Source organism: Eptatretus burgeri, chromosome 5 (genome assembly GCF_056783735.1).
Source record: "Eptatretus burgeri isolate ZD-2024b chromosome 5, Ebu_testis_v1, whole genome shotgun sequence".
NCBI lineage: Eukaryota > Metazoa > Chordata > Myxini > Myxiniformes > Myxinidae > Eptatretus > Eptatretus burgeri.
In genome coordinates, this window is record NC_140965.1 from 38,401,374 (window position 1) to 38,426,045 (window position 24,672).

The following is a 24,672-nucleotide window of genomic DNA, read 5'->3' on the forward strand; positions in this document are numbered from 1 at the left end:
AAGCCATGGATTACAAATCACACGGTAAAATCTGCATCAAACAAAAGCACGTCTGCCACCCAGACCATTGTTCCTGTGATTGCAAACCAAAAACTTGAAGGCAGATTGCCATCGGGCAGAGATAAAAATCAAAATGTATGGAGCGTGACAAGTACTCCCCCGATCTCCAAAGGACGCAAATTCCACACACCAAAGTGTCACCTCTGACCCGGATGCTTCAGCCTGGCCACTCTTGTCAAAAGACAGATTATTTATGGTGACTATTTGATAAACATCAAACGGAACCACCGATCCGAAATCCCGAAATCTGGATCGACACATCCAACACATCAAGGAACCCTGGAGTTCAGATATATTCGTAGCATTTTATTTCGTTAAATTACCTCTCCCCTCACATCAATGAACAGGGAAATGCATTGTGTTTGTGTAGCAGGATTCCCTTTGTATTTCTTCTTTTTCTCAATAAATATCTACCTCTCTCTACCTCTACTTATTTTCAGCACATCCACACACTTCGCAACACACAACATTGCACTTTACAAAATCCACATTACATTTAATTACAAATCCAGCAGATCCGCATACGGGCAGGGTTGCCGGTCAATGACATCGCTGAGCCAGGAACTCGGCCAATGAGAGCCGCATGGCAACGGGAGTGCACCATTGGGAAGGCAGTACCTGTGAAGATCAAACTGCATGAGCTGCTGGTCAGTCCTTTGACCACACCTCTCCTGAGGACCTTATAAACCCAAGCATCCGAGGACTCGCTGCTGGTATGCACAGAGGGAACATCCGAGAGACAAGCAAGGCGTTGTGAGAGCAAGCCATTACAAGAGCGAGCAGTTGCAAGAGCAAGCTTCTGCAGAAACGAACTGACTGGTGCCGTGAAGCGAGAGCGGACAAGCCGCAGAGATTTTCCCTGGACAAGCCAGCTGACACACACCGACTTGCACTCTCTTTCTCCTTCTATCTATATTTCGAATTCATTCACTTGGAAAGCAGGACAACATTCAACAAGTGCCCCCTCGAACCGTACAGGGCTGGGTTATTCACAATTGCTCTGTCGCATTATGAAGCATTCACCTGCATCTCTCCCCACCATCACACTCTCTTTCTTCCCCTCCAATTTTCCACGTTGGGACCAACGCAAGCCCACAGGCTTACGTCTGGTGAGCGAGGGGTCGCCAACAAACCCCACCTTTTTATCCCTTTCTGGCTATCCTTCTTTCTTACCTCATTTCCCTGGAGTGCCTGAGGCCCCTCTATGTTCAGATTCATGTTGAGGTGACTGACTGAGGGGCTTGTGTGCTGAAGGGCAAGATCTTTCTTTGCAGCACTCTTTTTGCTCGATAAATAGCTGTTTTGGCTGTAAATACATGTCCTTTTGGCTTTTATAAACTTTCTAAACTGCCTGATTGTGTTTTTCTCCATTGGTTAGACACTATTGTGTAAATAGTGGGTGGGAGTTTTGTCCCGCTGTTTCACTACGGTTCGGATTCGTCAACATCCCACTGAGGGTATCGCTTGGATATGTTGATTGAACAGGAGTGGCGTGTTGCGAAGCACACGCCTTATCTGTTTGGATTAATTTGCCAAGAAGGTAATGCGGGATTTGGACGCGAGGACCCTACCTAAACTAATCATCAAAGACGATGTCTGGTGTTGCTTAGAAACTCGTCGTGTCGCGGAGTTATCTGCAGCTAATCAGCTTCAGGGTCAAAGGTCGGGAAGCGGGTCGAAGAAGCTCCTCGTGACATGGCCGCCGAACCCACAACAACATAGATGATCCCCATTGCTTTGTTAATTTTGTGCCATCCGTTTCACTTCCTCTTGTCCATGCACAGTTCATTTGGGTCGAATCTGATGGAAAACAGTCTCAACTCATGCCTTCGCAGAAATGATGCACTAAATTATTGATTGTGATTGCAATACGAAGTCTTTACCAAAATGAAATATTGATCACTTCCAACTGTTTGACTATTGCTGCCGGAATTTTCATGCTACTACCGCGACACCTGGCTGCTTGTGGTTCAGCTTCCTGACTCACTTCTCACCGATTTGGTGTGCCAGATGTTCGGGTGTGCATGTGTGCATGCAGAGATAGCACATTTACCTTTGAACTATGTAGGTTTGTTTCAATTCTTGGCCCAACTAAAAATGGACGCATTGGTGGTTTGGGTGCACTACATTACATCACAGAGTTCATTGCCCCTCAGATGGACATGAAGCTGGGTATCCGCTGGCATTACTTTGTGGATGTAAAATATACCACAGTGTCTTTTGTGGCATGTCGGCGAGTTGTCACTGGAACCCTGAACAAATTGCATTTCCTGCCACCTTCAGTCGAATCCCAGTCCTGGTCATTTGCAACGAGGTATATACAGTAATCGATTTTGGAATTAAGCAAATGGCAACTCTTGTGAAAAGATAAAGTGAGATATCACGTCAGACGTGAAAGCAGACTTAATACCCCCATAAAAATGAGCGTGCTCCAAAAAAAATTGCTCCCAACTGGTACTGAAGCATTCCCAAAGTACCATCCCCTGTTCCAGATCATTCATGCTGCCGTAGGAGTTTCTTGGCAAGGCTTGTGCTAGGCAGTTTGCCATCCTTCTCCCAGCAAAAATTATGGCAAGAGTTTTTGGAATTTGATGATTGTGCAGGGGATGGCTCCCCTACTGTTCGTGAAGGACAACATGGGATCTTTAATGTCCGCCAACTAATGCTGGCAGAATGGACACCAGTTTAATGTCCATCCGAGAGATCGTACACAGACTGACGAATTACCATACCTGTGAAACATCAGGATGACGGTTTATAGCTGGGATGGGATTCAAACCCAAACGAGACAGCTTAGAGGTGAGTGTGAGTACCTCCATGTCATTCTGCCAGCCCACTGCAGCATTAGAAAGTATTAATAAACTCAGACACTAGGCAGCTAAAATGTGAGGATGCTCTGTTGTGTGAAACAATCTACATCATGTGTAACCCAAAAATAAACAAATAAATCAGAAAAGCATCAGGCAAATGAATAAGTACATAAAACAACAAAAAAATGAAGGAAAACAAACAAATAAACAAACAAAAAACTAAGAGTGGCACTTGGCGAAACGAAACTGCACTCAGTGGATTGCATTCCTCCACCAAGCTGAATATTTTACATTTTCTATCCCACAGATAGGTTGGATCTGAATCCGGACCTTGACCAAAATCTAATCGGCTTGTTCTTGTCACCTAACCAACTTTTCCACAACTTTTTTGAAATATCATGATATATATCATTTTTGGCCCCATCTCTCAATGGTGAAGAATCACATAAAAATTAAATAATTCTCATCTCTAGATCTGGATTCGGATCTTCACGAAAATTGAATAGATTCTTCCTTGTGGCATTCCCAACCTGTCTTCCAAGTTTTGTCAGAATCTACCGTAATCTTTTGAAATATTTTGCTACATATCTTTTTTGGCCCCATCTCTCAATGGTGAAGAATCACTTGAAATATTCTCAGGTCTGGATCTGGATTCAGATCTTCACCAAAATTAAGCATTGCTGTCCTTGGCCGGTCACCTATACACAAAAAAAATTTGGATCGATTGCTTGAAAACTGTGGCCAAAAATCATGTGACAAACAGATAGACAGATGAAGAAAAAAAGAACTCTTAGAGTGACAACTTGGCGAAACGGAACAGCACTCGGTAGAGTATATATCTCTGCCAGGCTGACTAGTTTACATTTTGTATGCCTTAACCAAAATCGAATTGGCTTGTTCTTGTGACCTAACCAACTCTTCCACCTCGGTTTGTCACAAATCGTCCACAACTTTTAGAGATAACATGCTATACATAGTTTTTGCCCCCATCTCTCAATGGTGAAGAATCACCTGAAAAATTCTCGAACCGGGTCCGGATTCAGATGCAGTATCGTTTTTTAGCCCCATCTCTCAATGGTGAAAGGCCCTGTCACACCTTGACGTTTTAGCCAGCGTATGGCAAGGTCTCAAAATGTATGTAAAACGCTCGTGCACACTGAACTATTGATGTTTTTTTTTGAAGTTTTGGGCGTATAATAACGTGTTGGACGTATGCATAACGTATTAGTAACGTACACAGAACGATTTAATCACATATAGATAACTTATACCAACGAATGCTGAGTGTGTTGTCGGCGTTCACAACCTATGCCCAACGATAGTCTAACTTATGCATAGTGTGCAGCAGCGTATCGCCGACGATCACGTGGAATAGGCTATTCATAGGCTGCGGCTCGACGATTCAAATCATAACCGCACTAGACATCGAAGTGTGAAGCCGCTGTCACACCTTGACGTTTTAGCCAGCGTATGCCGACATATGAAAAATTTGCCGAACCAAGCTGGCACACATCGAATACGTTATGGGTAAGTTTTGTATACGTTAAGAGCACGCTGGCATACATCGTAGTTTTCTGGCATACGTCGTCATACGCCGAATACGTTGAGAAATTTTCAGCATGTTGAAAATTTCTCGACGTACTCGACGTATGACACGTTCCGCATACGCTGGCATAAGTTGTAGGCACGCTGCGCGATCGTTGACACACGTCGACGTAATGGTTAGCTTCAGTGTTCCAGACTCCCTGGTTTTTTTTTTTTTTTGGTACGACGGTGATGTTGGCATTTCGATTTCTAGTGCGGTTATGATTTCAATCGTTGAGCGGCAGCCTATTAATTATATTACATTATAACCACACTAGAAATCAAAGTGCCAACATCACACCAAAGAAAAAAAAAAAAACAACAAAAAAAAAAAACAGGGAGTCTGGAACACTGACGCTAACCATTACCTTGACGCGTTTCAACTTATGAGTAACTTACAAGTAACGTGTGTGGACGTGTGTCAACGATCGCGTAACGTGCCTACAACTTATGGCCAGCATTATGCGGAACGTGTGTCATACGCTGGCATACGTCGAAAAATTTCAAGCATGGAAAATTTGTCTCACACCTCGGCGTACTACGAAAAAAAAGCCAGCGTGCTCTTAACGTATACAAACTTACCCATAACGTATTCGACACGTGCCAGCGTTTTATCCAAATTTTGCATACGTCAGGCATACGCTGGCTAAATCGTCAAGGTGTGACAGGGCCTGAAGAATCAGTTAAACATTCTCAGATTTGGATGTTCACCAAAATCGAATCAATTCTTCCAAGTGGCACTCCCAACCTGTCCACCAAGTTTTGTATGAATCAATCCATAATCTTTTAAGGTATTCTGCTGCATCGTTTTTAGCCCTATCTCTCAATGGTGAAGAATCACTTAAAAATTCTCTGATCCAGATCTTGATTCGGATCTTCACCAAAATTTAGCGTTGCCGTCCTCGGCCAGTCACCTAAACACACAAAAAAAATTCAAAACGATTGCTTAAAAACTGTGGGCAAAAATGATGCGACAAGCAAAGACAGACAGACAAAAAGACAGACAGACAAACACTACATACAGACCAACATAATTGGCAAAAAAAAAAGCAACACGTTTCACCAAGTAACAACAGAGCTGATAGCCACACAAAAAAAAAAAAATGTGAATCTACTTTCTTGCTCGTCTCTCACTTTTACATGGGATACAATGCACTTACACTATGTCCCACTTTGCTAAACAATATTTTTCAGTTTTCTTGAGGCGGTGTCGAGCTATCGTGTCAAATCGACCACAACATAACCTGTGCAAAGTAGTTGTGCAACTAGTTGATCCTCCAATTAATCCACTGACCAAGACTGGTGTTCAATTGTACTGGTGAAAATGCATGACCATTACACACTGCTCCTTTTGAGTAATGGTTCATGGTAATGCCCTGTTGGGGCGTCCACATTTCCTTCGTTTCCTTGCAAGCTCCCAATCATATCAGTGTGGGTGAGTCAGCATGGAAGTTACTTGCAAAGTCAATTTCAGAAACAAAATAAATCAAATATCTCTATCTCTATCTGAATAAATTCTATGAAAATAAACGAAGACCTCAATTTGTAAGTCCTGCTGTGGATTCTACAATCATCATTGCTCCATGAGTCGGTGACTCAGCGAAGCAAGATTGGACAAAGAAACCAAGGAGCTTGCGATTCAATCTCCAACGAAAATGTGAACGGAAAGTGAATTTTACTCACTTCAGCAAATAGGCTGTAGTAATGTGAGCCAGGTAAAGGGTGATGTATTGCAGCTGTCTGGGAATATCCTCCTGCATCATGTGGCAGAGAGATACGATTTCAATGAATTGTTAAAATAACATTTAGAAAATGTACAAAATAGTGTTCCAATTGTTTAATCAATACAACTATTGTAATCCAAAGTATTAAGTTCACACATTGATGTCAAGCTCACCTTTTTAATCTTCTGGAAATACAATTCCGGAAGGGCATGCACCCAGTATGCTATTTGACAAATGAAGAAGAACTTAACATGAGACCTAAGAGGGAAGAAAAATAAATAAATCGAGAGACACAAGGAAATACAGTTTACATTGTAACCGATCAACGGAGATGTCAACTTAATGCCACATCTATCTGTACTCCTGGTCTCAAACTCATCAGTCAACTTGGAAAAAAAAACAAAAACAAAAAAAACAAGGACAGCACACACAATAAGCAAACTCTGACAATTTGCCAGTTGGCAGGAAAACAACAACGTTCAGCTCAAAACCTTATCTCATTTTGCAATGCAAATGTTTAAATAAAAAGGTTGAAATGGGTCAACACGAAAGAAACAGCAAACGATTCCCAATCAACGACCTCTCTCAACTTCGGATTTTCCCTCATCCTTCAACACTCCCCTATTGGTATCCCTCTGTGCAATACAAAATGTGACAATGCCTTACGACATGTTGGTGTGGGGGTAGCCTTCCCAAAGGCCAGAAGGCTGGCTGATATAATCCTCCTGTGAAAACGAAGAACACAAAACAGCACAAAGCATTCCCCGGGTCATGCTTCCATTACTCAAGCATAGTCAGCGGATTTGCAGCTGCAATAACGTTTCATCCTTACTTTATCAGATGGTCCAAATGCCCCCAAAGTAATCCTTTGCTACATATCCGGGAGGACTCGGGGAGCGCAGAGACTTTCATCAATGGACCCTTGTGTAATCAAGCTAATGACTGCGCAGTACTCACCAGGCTTAAGAGGTAAGCTCCCCAGAAGAATGAGATGCAGTAGAATAGTCCCAGCTGGCCAGACTCGTTGAACTTGCTGTGTTTAATCTTTGATAAGTGCAGACGACGATTCATTTTCTTCGGAGACGACAAAAAACACCTTTCGATCAATTTTAATATAATGGCATGCAATGAAAAATATTACGAGCATTTCAATCAAGTGGAGACCGGTTGCAAATGTTAGTAATCCTTCAAACAGCTGTTGCAACAACATCATTTCTCACGGATGCGTCACGATAGTTACAAGATAACTTGGCAGGCAAGGCCACCGTTGGGAATTGCACAAGTGTGGATGAATCATAGAGGGACACACAGAATAACCTATCTGCGAGAAACAGTAACGTGTTATCAAAATCACTTGCATCTAACAAGCAGGTGGTCAAACACCACGTTGTATCACCTGAAAGGATATGCGGTGAAGATGAATGTCAAACTTGTGCAAGTATAAATACACACCTTGATATAGAAAAGGACAACCTACATAGATGAGGCCAATCATGTCTCACCCATGATGGCAGCTCTAAACCAATAACTCTCACGAATTACAGCCTTGCCTTCATTTTTAATTATACAAGGCATCGAAGTATGCTTTTCGGCTGACAGTCTACAATGATCCCAATATTACCTTGCTTTCTCAACACAAAAAGCTATCCTGACTTGGGCCAACTTTAGTTCATTTTGTAAGGCTCGCAACAAGTGTGTCCACGTCCTCATGCATGCCAGAATACACCACATTGTAAATCTCATGGCTGAACTCTCCAGCGTCTCTCTCCTTGCTCCAAGTCATGGCGGCACCTTATCAAGTCCGTCTCTGGTGTGTGGTCCCACCTCAAATGATGGATCCCCTCCCTCACCTCAAATGGCATTACTGCAGATTCTCCTTCAGATTAGGTCAAAATGTCTAAACTCTGCCTCCAAATCTTCGGTACCAAACCAATCCCATTCTGTCCCCATCTTACCTACTCATACACACCATCTACTGGACTTTATCCTTCTCACCCGAAAGGCTGGAAAAAGTTCTGTGCAGCCTTGACCATGCTTCGACAACAGGTCCAGATGGCTTCAGTGGCGACATTCTCAAATCTTGCTTCCCTTTTGCTTCTTGCGTCCCCTTTGTCTGCCCTATTCAGTCCGTCCTCCTTTGGCCAACTCCTATTGGCCTGGAGGTCAGGATACGTCACTGCCGTCTACAAGAAGGGTGCAAAAAAAAAAAAAGCAAAAGAAAGACCATAATCAACGACAGACCAGTGAGCTTACTTCCCATTACAAGCAAAACCATGGAATCCATCATTGCTGCTGATATAAAGTCTTTCGTGTTTAAATAAAGCCTGATCATTGACAATCAGTTTGGATTCCGTCCGAGTCACTCAACTCTGGACATACTGCTGCTCGTCTCTCAGCAATGGCTGGATGCCATACATGTCAAACAAGAGATCAGGACCATCTCATTGGACACAGCTCGAGAACTCAACATCGTCTGGCATCCTGCATTGCTTGCCAAGCTCTCCACCTGTGACATAAACGGCCACCATCATTGCTGGATTTCTGACTTCCTCCATGGGCTGGCAGGATGGCCTCGAGGTATACAAACTCACTTTTGAGTGAGTGGTCTAGTTTGGGTTAGAATCGCGGCCCAGATAAAGAACTTTCATCCTGGTGACTCGCAGGCAGAGGAAGGCATTAACGTGTGCACCGTCCCTTGGATGGACGTTAAACTGTGCATTCCGTCTGACTCACCTGATTGTTCTGGAAAGATTGCCAAATGAACACCTATTTCCTTGGTCATTCATTCAATGGGAGAGGTTCTACCTCTCAAACTTCTCGGCCTCTCGCAGCTATGACCTCTCCTGGGCAAACCACAACAAAGCTGGCCTCCAAAAACAGCTGCACATTGGGCATCCTCCGTCAATAAAAGTCTTTCCTTGAAAAATCAGAGCTACTCACAGTCTCCCAAGCCTTTATCTGAAGCTCAAAGTAATGCTTTCCCCTATGAACTGGTATCCCAGTATCACATCTGTCTCTGATGGATTCTGTGGAATCTAAAGCTCTCAACATTATCAAAATCTCCAATGATGAAGCCAAATCACAAGGTCTGTTGCTTTCACATTGGAGGCAGGTTGGTGGTCTCAATTTCTTTAACCAGCGCTTCGAAAATATTGCTCCCTCTGCCATTTCAGGCCTCCGACCATCCCGCAGGATGCACACGTTTTTCCAGTCACCCCCTCCAAGTTAAACTTCCAAAATCCAAGCTCACTGCACACCTGAACTCCTTTGAACCTCGCATTTCCGGTCTATGTCACTGCATTCCAGAGACCGTTCTTTCCCAGTCTTCCTTCCAAGACTTCAACAAGCAAGCAAAGCAGCAGACCGCCACCTCATGTCATCCTCCATCCCGACCAATTATACACATTGCCCCCATTAATTTTTCTTTTTTTCTCATTCTCATTTTCCTATCCATTCATCGTCTTGCTGATTGTGCCGAATTGTTGTCCTGCTACATCACTGTCACTTCGACCTTGCTCTTCCAGACAACAAAGGGTGAAAATAATGGGTCAGTTGGCTAGCGATACATGGTGTCAATTAAATTTGTGTTGATGTCTTGTGGTTTTGTGTTTAGCTGTGAAAGCTGCCTCTGACACTACACTACAGTCCAAAAATGCAGGCGTTGGGGTCTACTTCAAATTGGCAAAGTAACACACACATACATACATAGGTAGGTGCATGTACAATCTACATATTATCTACATGCGGAGAAGGGTCGGTGGCAGTCAGAAATTCCAGAACATTTGCACAGAAAAAAGGAGATCAATCTGAAAAATGTACAGCAAAATACGATGACAATCAGTACTCACATCAAGTCCATACTCCTGTAACACCGCATGAAGCACCACCGCAATGACAGAGTAAAACACCACTGCTGCCAAGTCTTTCCTTCCATACTGGTACAAAGTCACACCTTCAGTGCCACCTGAAAACAAAACCAATATCACCATTGCCTTGAAGCGGCGGACATGCGGAGACATTTACCATGAACAAGAGTCATGACAGAGTTGGGACAGTACACACATCACGAGTGCCGCAATAACAGGAATTGCAAAGAATCCAAAATTGAGGGCCTCACTTAAAATAAAATGTCTTTCCCACAACTACCCATCATGGAAGAGAAGAGACGAATGATTCATGGAAGAGCAGAATAAGAAGAGGTGAATGGTCAATGAGAAATAAAATGGGACAAAGTGCAAAACGGCAGGACAAGAATGCAGAGAGGCATACTGGTGCATGAGGAGACCGCAAGTGAAAGGTTGGAAAGTGACATCTATTTCATGAGCAGCTGAAGTAGATGGCAGAGAGGAATAGGAAAAACAAACAAGGTAGTGTTGGGAAGAAGACCTGACATCCTGGAGGGAAGAAGTTAAGATAATAAGCTTACGGAGACAGTCCCACAAGCAAAAGAAGAGGTTGATTATGAATAAAGATAAACTTAGTGAGGATAACAAAGTCGATACAGAATGGGTTTTTTGAAGAACATGTGCAACCTAGAGGGGCAGGGGTTGGATAGAGAGGTGAGAGGACAGAGGAGCAGGCTCAGAATAGAAATGGTAAAAAATAAAAAAATAAATAAACTGCAAGGCAACCAACTGAGCTGTGGTGAATAAGAAGCTTAAAAGGTGAAATAAATGAATTTTTTTTTTAAAACACAAAGGGGAGCGAGGACATTGAATAAATCATGCGAGAAACATGCTTACAAAGACGAAGGAAACAGCAGCAGACAGACCTCATTCGTGTGCAACATTTGACGGTTGTTTGCATATTTCTAAGTGTGCACCACATTTAAGGTAGGGCAAGAATTTGTAACTTCATCAAGGCACCAGTGGCAATTGCCTACTCTTTGCGAAAGACACCAAGACAATGTGGGATCTTTAAAGTCTTACAGCAACCAATGCTGGCAGACAATACCCCAGGATAAGATGACATGTAATGGACAGCGCACTCGATGATGCAATGCTGCCCGCGAAACACGAGGATGGAAAGTTTATAGTTTGGCAGAGTCAAACACAGATGAGAGACGTCAAAAAGGCAGGTGTGTGCTTCGTAGGATCAGAAACAAAATTGCTTGGATCTGTTTTTCCAAGCTCGTGAAATGAACAAATTTTTTAAAAAGTGATGCTGGAGAATGAAAACATCAAGCAAATCACTCACAAAATGCTTCATTTATTTTACAAGTGCCTCTAGAAGATTAGCATACCCACACTTTAAAAAAAAATTAATAATAATAATAATAATAATAATAATAATAATGGTAATAAAAAATAAAGTGAATAAAAACAACGGGAGGATATCATAATCTGCTCCGTCTGTTATTCAATCTACTCCAAAGCAGTTGTGCAGATATTTACCAAACCTGGTAATTATGATCACAACATGGCAAGTAGGTGCGAGAGCAGTATCATTTTTGACTCGACCCCCTGAGGTGGCGTCAAAGGGTCAAATACCAAAAAATGCAATTGCGGTCACATTATAAAACATTTTTTTGAATGAAACTGTATATGCAATCAACATTGGTGGACTCATGAAATATGCAACGATTTTTTTGATTTTACCCCTGGATCATGCTCCAGGCATAAGGAACTTAGGGTGACAGGGGTCAAAACAAGATTTTTTTTTTTTAACTCAAAATTTGACATTGGGTCATTCCTGGGGAAACGTGTTGTCATCTTTCAACTTTACTTTAGGTGGGAAGAGTGGGGATTTGCGATGGCATGCCATCGTCTTTGCTCCAGCCATTACCATGAACCTACCTAGCCATTACCATGGTCAGTGAATGAGTGGTTTGAAAAGGCTTTATATATTTGATAAGGATCCAAATTTACTTTGTTTTCAATGCAAAATGTCAGGAGTTATAAATAAACTATTGCCGACATAGTTACGGATTGCGAGGCAACACGAAGGCAGCACTTGTGATGAAGTCGAAGACAAACATTAAGGGGGAGAGATTATGAACGGAAGTTGAAAACAAACAATGATTGTCATATTCTTGCGACTGTTCGCATGCAACACGTCGTTAAGAGCAGAGCCATTTCGAGTCATCATGGAAATAAATTTAACTTTTTCCTTTTTGATACGGTGATTAAATTTAAATTAGTAACGATTGTATAAGAGGCTGCTACAGAGTTAGCGATTCTACCATCAAGTGGTCTGGCTCAGGGATTGAACCCAGATAAATAATAAAACTTTCAGATCGGTGATCCACAACAGCACTAACAGCAGGCCATTGTATTTGGTGACATGATGTTCCGTGAGTGTGTTCAAAGCCCCACCGGGCGACTTTCATTTACAGACAGTTTTGTAACCGAATTACATTGGTATGCAAACTTTCAACTTCCTAGCCTACCAAGAAAGTTCAAAACATTTACATCAGTAAGTGCGAAAATTCTCAGGAGTGCAACACGGCAATGATGAGCCAAACTGCTGCATTTCCTTGCTTAAGGGCGTAAAAGGATCGTACGACCACTCGTTTCACTCAATTTCGCCCAGCGGAGACTGTGGACCTATTCTGCAAAGGGAATACAAATAATGAAATGCGACAGATTCGATTCCCGACAAAGACGACATTCAAATGTGGAGCCACCAGTCAAAGTGCCGTTATTTCATGTTTTTACATCAATTTGAAGAACTTAAGATTTTATTGTGATGTTGACTTTCTGCGTATGAAAATAATGTGGTGCAGCAAATTTCTAGGAAATTAGCCCAATGTGTTGGAAACATAAAACAAACAAACAAATTCATAAATTTATTTAATCGCAGGACAGCTTTGAGGTACGCACACTTGCCTGCAGGATGTCTAACCCGAATTTGGCCAACGTAAAGTATCTTGCGGTGGAGTGGCGCTTCGTCCGATATTGATTCTAGCCTCGAAACATTTCTGGATGAGTCGTAACATGCTCTGGAGCTCCTTAAAGAGCGTGGGCCTCTAATCACACACACCACCATCCCAATAAAATTTCTTTTCAACTTTATGTCTTTTGGAGGTTTACCAAGACGTGGGAAGCGTTCCCGATTTGCCATCAAGGTTGCACTGTTTGTTTGACAACAGGTGGTGAAGAATCCAAAACCATGGCTATTAAATGACCGGTCCCAAAATTGACCTCGACCGCCATATATTATTCAGTTTAGAGGTAACATGCTATTCAAAATATGTGTGCAGGAAAAATTGCTTTAAAAACATTAACCATTTGGAGGAAACAAAATGCTAAGTTTCACAGGCGTGTAAAGTTTGTCATCCACATCACCCCAGGACTCAGCCGTGCTGGCTCTTAGATTGGCCTGGGGTGGTAATGATGTTGAATTCCAGGAGCTGGTGGGACAGAAGGGTAATAACACTACCACAATAGTGTGGAAGTTAACATTTTTAAGCACAATCCCACGTTCCACAAGTTTCAAAAAATAAAAAAATAAAAAAAAGACAGTCATATCCTCCATCGTTTTTATAATTTTGCTGTCTGGAGTTAAAGGAATAGATCCAATATTATCCGTATACATAACTAGAGGGGCACTCGGTGGAGCGCATACCTCCACCATGTAATGCCTGATCCACGAGAACATATCGGGCCCAATACATTTTTGAAATATTCTACTATACATCAGTTTTGGCCCTATCTCTCCATGGTGAAGAATCACTTTAAAAATTAAATAATTTTCGTATCCAATCCAGATTCGGATCTTCATCAAAATCGATTAAAATTCTTCCTTAGCACACACCCAATGTGTCCACCAAGTTTCATCCGAATCCGTTCACAACTTTTTGAGATATCGTGCTATATACAGTTTTTGGCCCGATCTCTCAATGGTGAGGAATCACTGAAAAAAATTCTAGTAGTCGGATCTGAATCCAGATTTTCACCAAAATATAATTAGTTCTTCCTTGTCACACACCAAACCAGTCTACAAAATTTTGGCCGAATCCATTAACAACTTTTTGAGATATCCTGCACACAGAAAAATAAACAGTCAAACACACAGAAAGGGGTGAAAACATCACCTCCTTCACCTTCTGTGGCAAAGGTAAATATAGCCCGTATTTATGTACAACTGAAATGGCCACCAGTCTACTAATTGGTAATCTTAAATCAGATCACAAGATAAGGTGAGGGGCATGTATATGCCATCATGTACTGTGCTTGGACCAAGTTTGAACAACATCGGACCATGCATGTATGAGAAATGGTTGGGGACACATTTAAGTAACGAAATGGCCACCACTCGGCCATCTTGGATCTGATCTCAAAAAGAAAAAAAAATGACATGCTTATGGAAGTTATCATTTATTATCTGTGTGCCACGTCTAAACGAGATTGGTAAATGCATGTCCAAGAAATGGTTGAGGACGTGTTTGTCTGTTCGACACCAGGATGTTTTTTGTTTTTTTTTACAACTAAAATTGCCGCCAGTCAGCCATCTTGGACCTGGAAAAAAAAAAAAACGACGTGCATAGGTGTTCCATAACGTGTTGTCTTTGTGCCAAGTATGAGTAAAATTGGTCCATACATGTCCGAGACATGGTTGCGGACGCACACACGGACACGGACACGAAAAATCGAGACCAAATACATCAGCCTCCATTTCGGAGTAAGTCTAACGGGGGCTAAAAAAAAAAAAAAATGCAGCTAAAATACGTTTGAATAAAAAAGTTAGGAATGACAATCGTTTCTGAATCAAAACTTTTCAAACAATCAAGTTTGGGTTGTTGTTTTTTTTTTAATCTGGAAAAACATCTCAACAATCCCCACTTCCAATTTCGTCACCAACCTTAAAGGCACAATCTAGAGAAGTTATTCAACTAGGTCTTAGGTGTAACTTCACATCACTTTGATTCATACAGAGGTGGATGTAACACTTCACTAAATGAGAGAGACAGAGAGAGGGGGAGAGAGGGAAAGAGACAGAGAGAGGGGGAGAGAGGGAAAGAGACAGAGAGAGGGGGAGAGAGGGAAAGAGACAGAGAGAGGGGGAGAGAGGGAAAGAGAGAGAGAGGGGGAGAGAGGGAAAGAGACAGAGAGAGGGGGAGAGAGGGAAAGAGACAGAGAGAGGGGGAGAGAGGGAAAGAGACAGAGAGAGGGGGAGAGAGGGAAAGAGACAGAGAGAGGGGGAGAGAGGGAAAGAGACAGAGAGGGGGAGAGAGGGAAAGAGACAGAGAGGGGGAGAGAGGGAAAGAGACAGAGAGGGGGAGAGAGGGAAAGAGACAGAGAGAGGGAGAGAGGGAAAGAGACAGAGAGGGAGAGAGGGAAAGAGACAGAGAGGGGGAGAGAGGGAAAGAGACAGAGAGGGGGAGAGAGGGAAAGAGACAGAGAGGGGAGAGAGGGAAAGAGACAGAGAGAGGGAGAGAGGGAAAGAGACAGAGAGGGGGAGAGAGGGAAAGAGACAGAGAGGGGGAGAGAGGGAAAGAGACAGAGAGGGGGAGAGAGGGAAAGAGACGGAGAGAGGGAGAGAGGGAAAGAGAGGGAGAGAGGGAAAGAGGGAAAGAGAGACAGAGAGAGACAGAGGGACAGAGGGAATGAGGGAGAGACGGAGACAGAGAGACAGAGACAGAGAGACAGAGAGAGATACAAATCAAAACAGGTGTACACTTTACCTTCTGTGACATTGTGTTGTAGAGTGATAAAGGAAAAAGCTGCATCTGCCGTTGCCTGGGTGATGGGAGGGAACAAATAATATTGACAAAATTAAGCGCAATTTAAATAAAGCAATGTCAAAGACGTAATGAGGATGCTTTATGAATCGAGCTTGTCAATAATGTCCCTCTGGTCTCTGGACAGTGTTCCCACAAAGAAAGGAAATGATTCAGACAAGAAAGGATGTAACATTCCCCGTGTTATAGTCGGATCAAACATCTCAACTCGAATGAACGTTGGGACAAGTTACACAAGAGCGTTCACGAGTCGTGAGGCCTTGATACACCGGGATGGACTCGCGCGCTCGGCGAGAGATCGGCATCACGGGCCGGACACACCCGGCACGTCAGGCGCCCGCCCTGCCCGCCCTGCGTGCTTCAACCGCCGGGTGCTCGTACCTCGAACATGAGCCCGATGATGACGAGCATCGCGACGCAAGACATAATGTCGGCGTGGTTTTGGATGAAGAACTCATGGCTGAAGACGGCGGGATTCTTGTTCTTCTTCTTGACGACCATGCTGACAAACTCAACGGCTTTCTCCCTGTCGCTTCCTTCTCCCGATTGCCCCGCCCATGACACTTGACGGAACACCAAGCCTCCTAAATTTATTATGCCAAGGTCAGAATAAGTACTTTAATTAGCCCGTCCGCCCGGCTGGGGACGATGGTGTGTGTGTGTGTGTGTGTGTGTGTGTGTGTGTGTGTGTGTGTGTGTGTGTGTGTGTGTTTTGGGGTGTGTGTGTTGGGGTGTGTGTGTGTGTGTGTGTTTTGGGGTGTGTGTGTTGGGGTGTGTGTGTGTGTTGGGGTGTGTGTGTTGGGGTGTGTGTGTGTGTGTTTTGGGGTGTGTGTGTGTGTTGGGGTGTGTGTGTTGGGGTGTGTGTGTGTGTGTGTGTGTGTGTGTGTGTGTGTGTGTGTGTGTGTGTGTGTAACTTCCATGTTTATTTACTTCTTTACTATTTGGGCGTGTGTGTGTGTGTGTGTGTGTGTTTTGGTGTGTGTGTGTTGGGGTGTGTGTGTGTGGGGTGTGTGTGTGTTGGGGTGTGTGTGTTGGGGTGTGTGTGTGTGTGTGTGTGTGTGTGTGTGTGTGTGTGTGTGTGTGTGTGTGTAACTTCCATGTTTATTTACTTCTTTACTATTTGGGCGTGTGTGTGTGTGTGTGTGTATGTGTGTTGGGGCTGTGTGTGTTGGGGCTGTGTGTGTTGGGGGTGTGTGTGTGTTTTGGGGTGTGTGTGTTGGGGTGTGTGTGTTGGGGTGTGTGTGTGTGTGGGTGTGTGTGTTTTGGTGTGTGTGTGTTGGGGTGTGTGTGTTGTGTGTGTGTTGGGTGTGTGTGTTGTGTGTGTGTGTGTGTGTGTGTGTGTGTGTGTGTGTGTGTGTTGTGTGTGTGTTGTGTGTGTGGGGTGTGTGTGTTGGGGTGTGTGTGTTGGGGTGTGTGTGTTGGGGTGTGTGTGTGTGTGTGTGTGTGTGTGTGTGTGTGTGTGTGTGTGTGTGTGTGTGTGTGTGTGTGTGTGTGTGTGTGTGTGTGTGTGTGTGTGTGTGTGTGTGTGTGTGTGTGTGTGTGTGTGTGTGTGTGTGTGTGTGTGTGTGTGTGTGTGTGTGTGTGTGTGTGTGTGTGTGTGTGTAACTTCCATGTTTATTTATTTCTTTTCCATTTGGGCTTGTGTGTGTCGGTGCAAGCCATAAGGTTTTACCATTGGAGCTTTTGTCATGAAGTTTTCATGAAACCTTTATTATGTGACAATGACCAAGATGCCCGTTGCCGCATGGGATTCTAGGTTCATGGGATGAATTCGGCAAAAATGCAAATGGCATCTTCTGTCACCCAGCCGGTAAGTTCGGAGTAACAACTCGCATTTATTTCCACATCTGGTGCAATATTGAAATGCTCTAATGGCGGCAAGATGCAACATTTGAAATTGCTGCCCCTGTTGCTGCCCATGTGAGGCGGCCTGGCAGAGGTTGCAGGAGTCGTCGAGTGCGTGTTTGTAGTGTTCGAGCCGAGGGTGGTGTCCACAGCCCAGGTGTGCAAGATGAACAAGATCGGACCGACAGAGTAGTTGGTCTGGGTCCTGGATGGGTGTGGGTTTACTGCCCAGGATTACTGTTTGGACCAAGTTACCTCCGCCACCGAAAGTGAAGGACGTTATGTTTTTCACCCCTCAATGTCTTTATTTGTTTCTTTATTTCTTTGTGAGCAGGATATATCAAAAAGTTGTGGACGGATCTGGATGAAATTTTGCAGACAGGTTTGGTGTGTGACAAGGACGAACTGATTTGATGTTGGTGAAGATCCGGATCCAGATCTGACTACAATATTTTTTTTAATTGATTCTTCACCATTGAGAGAAAAAGCCAAATACTGTATGTATATGTATATATATATATATATATATATATATATATATATATATATATATATATATATATATATGTATATATATATATATATATATATATATATATATATATATATATATCCCACTCAAACCTTTCCCCAAACCCCACTCAAACCTTTCCCCAAACCCCACCCCTCAAAGCCCTCTCCCTCACCCTTCCCCGCAAAACCTCCCCCCCCTCCCCCAATCCCGCACCCTCTCAATGCCTCCTCCCCTGTCCTAACTGTCTTCCAAACAGTGACTCCATCTTTATCTTCTCTCTCAGCCAACATGGACCAACTTTTAACCACTCATCCCAACTCTCTCTTCCTCATATATGGCAATTTCAGTTGTCACCATGCAACTTGGCAGGGTGTTGGAACCTCTCACCAGCCGCGGCACTTCAGCAAAGGACTTATACAACTCCATGGAATGGTGCAATCTGTAAACTTTCCAACCCGGATTTCTCCCAATGGCAAATTCTCTATTCTGGAATTGGTGGTGACACACATCCCTACTAGTAGGGTCAATTGCTTGGAATCCGTGACCATTTTGTTTGACAACCTGAACCATTTTAAAGGAAAATTAGCTCCTATGCCCCTCTGAAAAATGACGGCAAACTCTGCTGGAGCCCAATATTCAAAATGGCTGCCAACGCCATCTTGAAAAACACGAAATGTAATATCTCTGGCATCAGATGAGCTACAAGGACGAATGAGGTGTCATTTTTCACTAATTATGGCATTATAAATCCACTGGAATGGTTATTGTAGAGTTTAGGATTCATCCTGACCTCTAAATCCAAGATGGCCACTGTCCGCCATCTTGAAAAACATGAATGAGATAATTTTTGATTTTGCAAAAACGATTGATTTTGCAAGCTTACACATCACAACATTGAAAATTGTCTTACTGGGTGGGTTGGGATAGGTCATGTGGTATATTGCTCGACTCTTCTCATCTGCATTTGACATGCTGGCATGAAACACTGAAAACCCAGGCACAGTCTGGCTTAGGTCTCGTTCGGTCATCTTGCGCCCTGGCCAATGCATGGATCACACCACGAATTCTTTGCACCGATGTGTCAAGAGGAGGAGTACTTTGATCAGCTGGTGGCTTCCTGAGAGGTGGTACCCCACGCTTCGCTGTGTTGTATGGGATGACTTTTTTGCATTTCACTTCCGAGCTCTTTGAGAGTTGTTGAGAGGTTTGATGCAAAGTTGGCACTGGGAACTGGTCTATCCTCGTGATTCTCGGAAGGAAGTTCTATATCAAGTGATTCTGGCTGCACAAACATGACATTAGTGCGGTGTGACTGGACAGCACCGGTCAGTGTGTCGCTCTTGAAGTCATCGTTGTCGACTATAGCGATAGCAGGCTTACCCTCAGCTAGTTCGAAGGGGCAATCAGATGAGCACTTGAGGTCATTGACCACCCAAAAATCTCGCAGCATAAGTACGTCATTGTAACTGATGCCCAGTCCATCTTTGTGCATTATGTCGACTATCTCCTTACTCTTGGTCAGTCCATGTAGCAAGACAGAGAGATTTATCTCAAATGCAGTGCGTTTTCCAGTGATGTAGCTTGTGAGGATAGATGCAATCGATCGGACGAATGGACTGTCATCAATTGCAGACTTATTTGGGTGTTTCAGCCATGTGAGCAGCTTCAGCAGGAGCTCACTGCGGTCTTCTTCTCTCTCCAACTCGTGTATGTATGGGAGCCAGGGAATAGTATTTGTCCTGATGACTTGCTCTTTGAGTCATGCCGCAATATTCATCACCAACTGATCATTGCTGACACCCAATGAAGATATTGCCGCCTCGATATATGTACCTGCTGCTGTTGTATCATATACCAGTTCACTCAGATTCTTTTGAATGCGTTCATGAAATCCGATGTGTTCCCCAAATTCATTGATGAGAATTTCCTTTAAGTAGCTGGATTTTACTACTAAGTTATGTCCGTGATTTGAGATAATCCGCTTATAGTCCTGCATCAGGCCTTGCAGTGTGCGAATTTCGTGGTCTTTGAAGATGACGAAAGAAGAGAGCTTGGGCCTCTCGGAGGTTTACACGCTGCAGATGTTGAGTGCTTTCATCTGAAAGGGGCTTGTGGTCACTTACATATTTGCGCCAGCACGCACAATGGTAGCGGATTTCCAACCCAAATGCTGTTTGACTATCTGGAATGGATGCAATCAGTGTCAAGTCTCAATCTCATGACCTCATCTTCCAGACGGACAGTATGTAACTTGAATTTAGTCCAGGCATCTATTGTTGATAAGGAGTAAAATCTGCTCATCACGATCACTACTCTTGTATGCCCCTTTCATGCACCACACACATAGAGTCTTATCGTGAAGGACACCCATACTGGAGCGGAGCCTTTTAGGTGCACTGGCCTCTGGGGAAGGGTCTTGTTGATCTGATGCTTCATCTCTTTCAAGGTGTTCCTCGGATTTGTGTTTGCGTTTTTCGGCTTGAGAGAGCTTGCACTTGCTGGATAATGATGCGTATCAAGTGCTATGCATGTGGTGACCCTTTGGTCCCTTCTCCCAATCCACATTTTCATGTATATGTTGAAACTTATCAAGTTCTTTCCATTGTAAAGACTTTTCCCGGATGGATTCCCACATCTCAGGTGTAATGTTTTCCAAAGTATCATCTGCGGTACATCGCTTACCACAGAGTAAAATGCACTCATATTCATTTAATGTCTTGTCTGGTAACTCTTCACTCTCTCTTCTATTATCCATTATTTCGGTCACTTCACAAGTCGGCGATTTTCATTAGATGGGCATGCGATGCATTTGAAACAGTACAAAAGTAATATTAGATATACACTTGATTTTTTTTTGCCATTTCGTTGTATCTGGGGAGGCGATGCAGCTGAAACAGTATAAAAAGTAATATTAGATATACACTTGATTTTTTTCCCCACTTCGCCGTATCGTGGGCATGCGATGCATCTGAAATAATATAAAAAGTAATATTAGATATGCTAAAATTAGTGGAAAACAACTCACATGCCCATCTAGCTTATCTTGTGCCAGAGACATTACATTTCATGTTTTTCAAGATGGCGGACAATGGCCATCTTGGATTTAGAGGTCAGGATGAATCCTAAACTCTACAATAACCATTCCAGTGGATTTGTAATGCCATAATTAGTGAAAAATGACACCTCATTCGTCCTTGTAGCTCATCTAATGCCAGAGATATTACATTTCATGTTTTTTGAGATGGCATTGGCGGCCAGCTTGGATTTAGAGGTCAGAATGATCCCGAAACTCTATACTAACCATTCCAGTGGATTTGTAATGCCAGAATTATTGAAAAATGACACCTCATTCGTCCTTGTAGCTCATCTGATGCCAGAGATATTACATTTCATGTTTTTCAAGATGGTGTTGGTGGCCATTTTGAATATTGGGCTCTCGCACAGTTAGCCGTCATTTTTCAGAGGGGCATAGGAGCTAATTTTCCTTTAAAATGGTTCAGGTTGTCAAATCCATGGAGAGAAAAATGTAGGAACAAAATGGTCACGGATTCCAAGCAAATGACCCTACTATACCTCCGGTCTCCCTCTCTTCCTCTACTCCAAGTGGTTCATCTGATCATCTCTCATCATCAACATCTCTCTGGCAGTTCTCAAAGAGCTTCCTCAATACCTGTGAGACTGGCAGCTCATTCAGGCAGATTGGCAGGGACTGAAAGCAGCCATCTCACTTCAGGACTGATCTCATCCTCTGCCTCTGATATGAACGCAGCTTGGAAATTCTTCTGTACAAACCTGCTGTCTCTGTCTCTGTCTCTGTCTCTGTCTCTGTCATGCACAGATCCAGTGTGCGTGTGTGTCCACTCTCAGAAAATCCAGAAAACAGCATCTGTCCAACCTCAAGATTGAACTTTAAAATTGTCTCCCTCCTCTAAAACTTGGTGGCACCTTGTTAAGTCCTCTGGTGTATGCTGCCCCCTTCATCCCTTCCCTCTCCTTCAAATGGTACCATACACCCCCCCCTCCCAAAAGGCCAAATACTTCAATTCTGTGTTTACTTCAACATCTTGTGTCCCTAACCCCTCCCTCTCTGTACCCATAAATCCCAGTCATTCCCAACTGCTCCAGGACTCTGTGTCTTTTGTACCTGAGAAGGCGAAGTCATTTCTGGCAACCCTCGACTCTGATTCTGCAACTGGACTGCATTGCATCAGCTCACGTGTCCTAAAACCTGCTCTGCTCCTCTTGCAGATCCTCTTTCTTCCCTTTTCACCCTATCATTTGCCTCAGGTCATCTTCCATATGTTTGAAAATCAGCCAACAGCACTGCTTTACATAAAAAGGTACAAAATGTGATCCCCTTAACTACAGACCGGTCATAGCTTACTTTCAATCAGCAAGGTCATGGAATGCATCATTGCAGTTGATATGAAATCCTTCCTCTTCTCCAACAGCCTCATCTCAGATCTTCAATTCAGAGTAAGACTTTGTCACTCTACCTTGGACATACTGCTTCTACTCACCCAACAATGTATGGAAGCCCTCAATATCAGACATGAGATCAGGGCCATCTCTCTGGACATATATCGAACTTCGACAGAGTATGGCATCCCGCCTTACTCTCCAAACTCTCTGCCTATGGCATCAAAATCAAACTATTGGGTTACTGACTTCCTCTACTCTCATTGGAATCCTTTAATCTCTTCTCACTGTTAAGGCTGGAGTTCTCCAACAGTGTTCTGGGTCCAGTCTTATTTGTAGTCTTCCTCAACACTCTCTCTGACTCTGGAAAATCCCCTTTATCTCTTTACTGATGACTACACCCTCTATTGTGACATCCCTCTTCCTCCAAATAGGCAGATAGCAGCCTCTTTCTCTTCCCTCTCTTCAGACCTTGACAAAAATCACAAGTTGGTCAAACATTTGGAATATATCTTTCAATTCAGACAAATCTGAATCTCCCTATCTCTCTATCTCTCTCTGGAACATGGGGCAAACCCCCTTACCCCCTTCCCCAGACACCTTCTTAACAATCCTAATCAGGAAGTTCAGTCACTCCAACTCCTGGGTCTAACTGTCAGCGATGATCTTTCTTGCACAAACCACATTTCAAAGTTGGCCTCCAAAGTCCTTCCTTGGCACACCTGAACTCCTATCAACCAAGACGATCTTGATGGAGCACTGCTCTCCCCTCTGGGCTGGTCTTCCTACCTCACACCTTGCTCACCTTTACACCATGGAAACCAAACCCTTCAAGGTTATTCTGTGATGAAGCTGAGTCTATGGGCCTATCACTTTCCTATTGCAGACAGGTCTCTGTCTTCTATTGCCTTTCTGGTCTTGCACCCTCTGCTCTTTCCATGCTTTCTCTCCCCCCCCCTCCCCTAGGTTTTTACTGGGCACATACTCTCCACCATCAACCCCTTCTGGTGAAACTCCCAAAATCCAGAATCACTCACTACTCACCTTCTCATTCTCATTCATTCGGGTTTTTTCCCCACCTGTGTAACCAACTTCCACATTCTCTTCAATCTCATTCTGCACTCTAATTCTTCAAGACAACTGTTCACCACCATCTCAAATCATCCCCCATCCACAATGATCTTTTCTACCACCATTAACCTCCTCCCCCACCCCCAATCCCACCTCCTTCCAAACTTCCAGTTTTTACTTCCTTCGAGCTTGCTTCTGTATCCATCTTTTCCATCTCATACATCCTCCCCTACCCATCATTCCTCCCCACATCCATTAATTATTTGTCCAAGTCTTCCTCTACCCTTTCACCCTGCTGATTGTGTATCCCTCCCCCCTCTCTCTACTGTTCCTTTTGGTCTGTTGCATCCTGATCCATTCAGTGTTCCAGCTCTTCCACGAACCATGACTCTGCACCCCCCCAAAATAAATAAATAAATAAATCACGACATCCACACACACACTTGCAGGTCTACAGAAGAAGTAATGAGCAATATGCCCCAGTCTGGGTTCAGCAAGCAGAAAATTTTGGATGTGGAAGTGTCATGATGTGGGGTGGTATTGCCGAAACCTTTCGTACCAACTTGATCTGTGTCCATGGCAATGTATTGGTAGAACAATAAATTAATGTGATCTTAACATATGTTGCCTACTCTTCAAAAACATGGTCCAGGAATCTTCTTTCTGCATGATAACGCTCCTGTTCACAGGGCCATTCGAGCAAGGACAATTATTGTCAATGCCAACATTGATCTCGTGACACCCTGGCCTGCCATCTCACCAGATTTTAATCCAAATGAACATCCCTGAGCCAAGAACAACCACAGACCCTCAATGAACAAGAACAGGACAACCACAGACCCTCAATGAGCAACAACAGGAGCTGATTCGGGGCATGGAATGCCATTCTCCAGACTCAGATTTGAGTGCTCATATGGTCAATGTGACGATGCAGTGATTGCTGACGAAGGTGGACATACATGG

The 24,672-nt window shown here is 43.5% G+C and overlaps 2 protein-coding genes across 14 annotated transcripts in view; one reads left to right on the forward strand and one right to left on the reverse strand.

Moving 5' to 3' along the window:
• LOC147026262 (translocating chain-associated membrane protein 1-like) overlaps positions 1-16,505 on the reverse strand; it is a 73,691-nt gene extending 57,186 nt beyond the window's left edge. The window contains exons 1-7 of one of the 9 annotated variants that reach the window (XR_015058259.1): positions 16,242-16,480; positions 15,804-15,858; positions 10,027-10,142; positions 7,136-7,252; positions 6,845-6,903; positions 6,352-6,436; positions 6,138-6,208 (exon numbers count right to left, since the gene is read on the reverse strand). Coding sequence is in view for 8 of the 9 variants with exons in the window: in XM_085881510.1 (XP_085737636.1) it covers positions 6,138-6,208; positions 6,352-6,436; positions 6,845-6,903; positions 7,136-7,252; positions 10,027-10,142; positions 15,804-15,858; positions 16,242-16,361 (623 nt within the window). In the remaining variant the exon portion in view is untranslated. Of the gene's footprint in view, positions 1-6,137; positions 6,209-6,351; positions 6,437-6,844; positions 6,904-7,135; positions 7,253-8,173; positions 8,362-10,026; positions 10,143-12,588; positions 12,726-15,803; positions 15,859-16,093; positions 16,181-16,241 lie in introns of those variants that run through there. The other 8 variants (XM_085881510.1, XM_085881512.1, XM_085881511.1 and 5 more) reach the window with 8 other exon arrangements.
• LOC147026263 (uncharacterized) overlaps positions 16,328-24,672 on the forward strand; it is a 44,095-nt gene continuing 35,750 nt past the window's right edge. Inside the window, exons 1-2 of one of the 5 annotated variants that reach the window (XR_015058260.1) lie at positions 17,263-17,670; positions 24,399-24,671. The gene's annotated coding sequence lies outside the window, so the exon portion shown is untranslated. Of the gene's footprint in view, positions 16,464-17,262; positions 17,671-18,804; position 24,672 lie in introns of those variants that run through there. The other 4 variants (XR_015058261.1, XR_015058264.1, XR_015058262.1 and 1 more) reach the window with 4 other exon arrangements.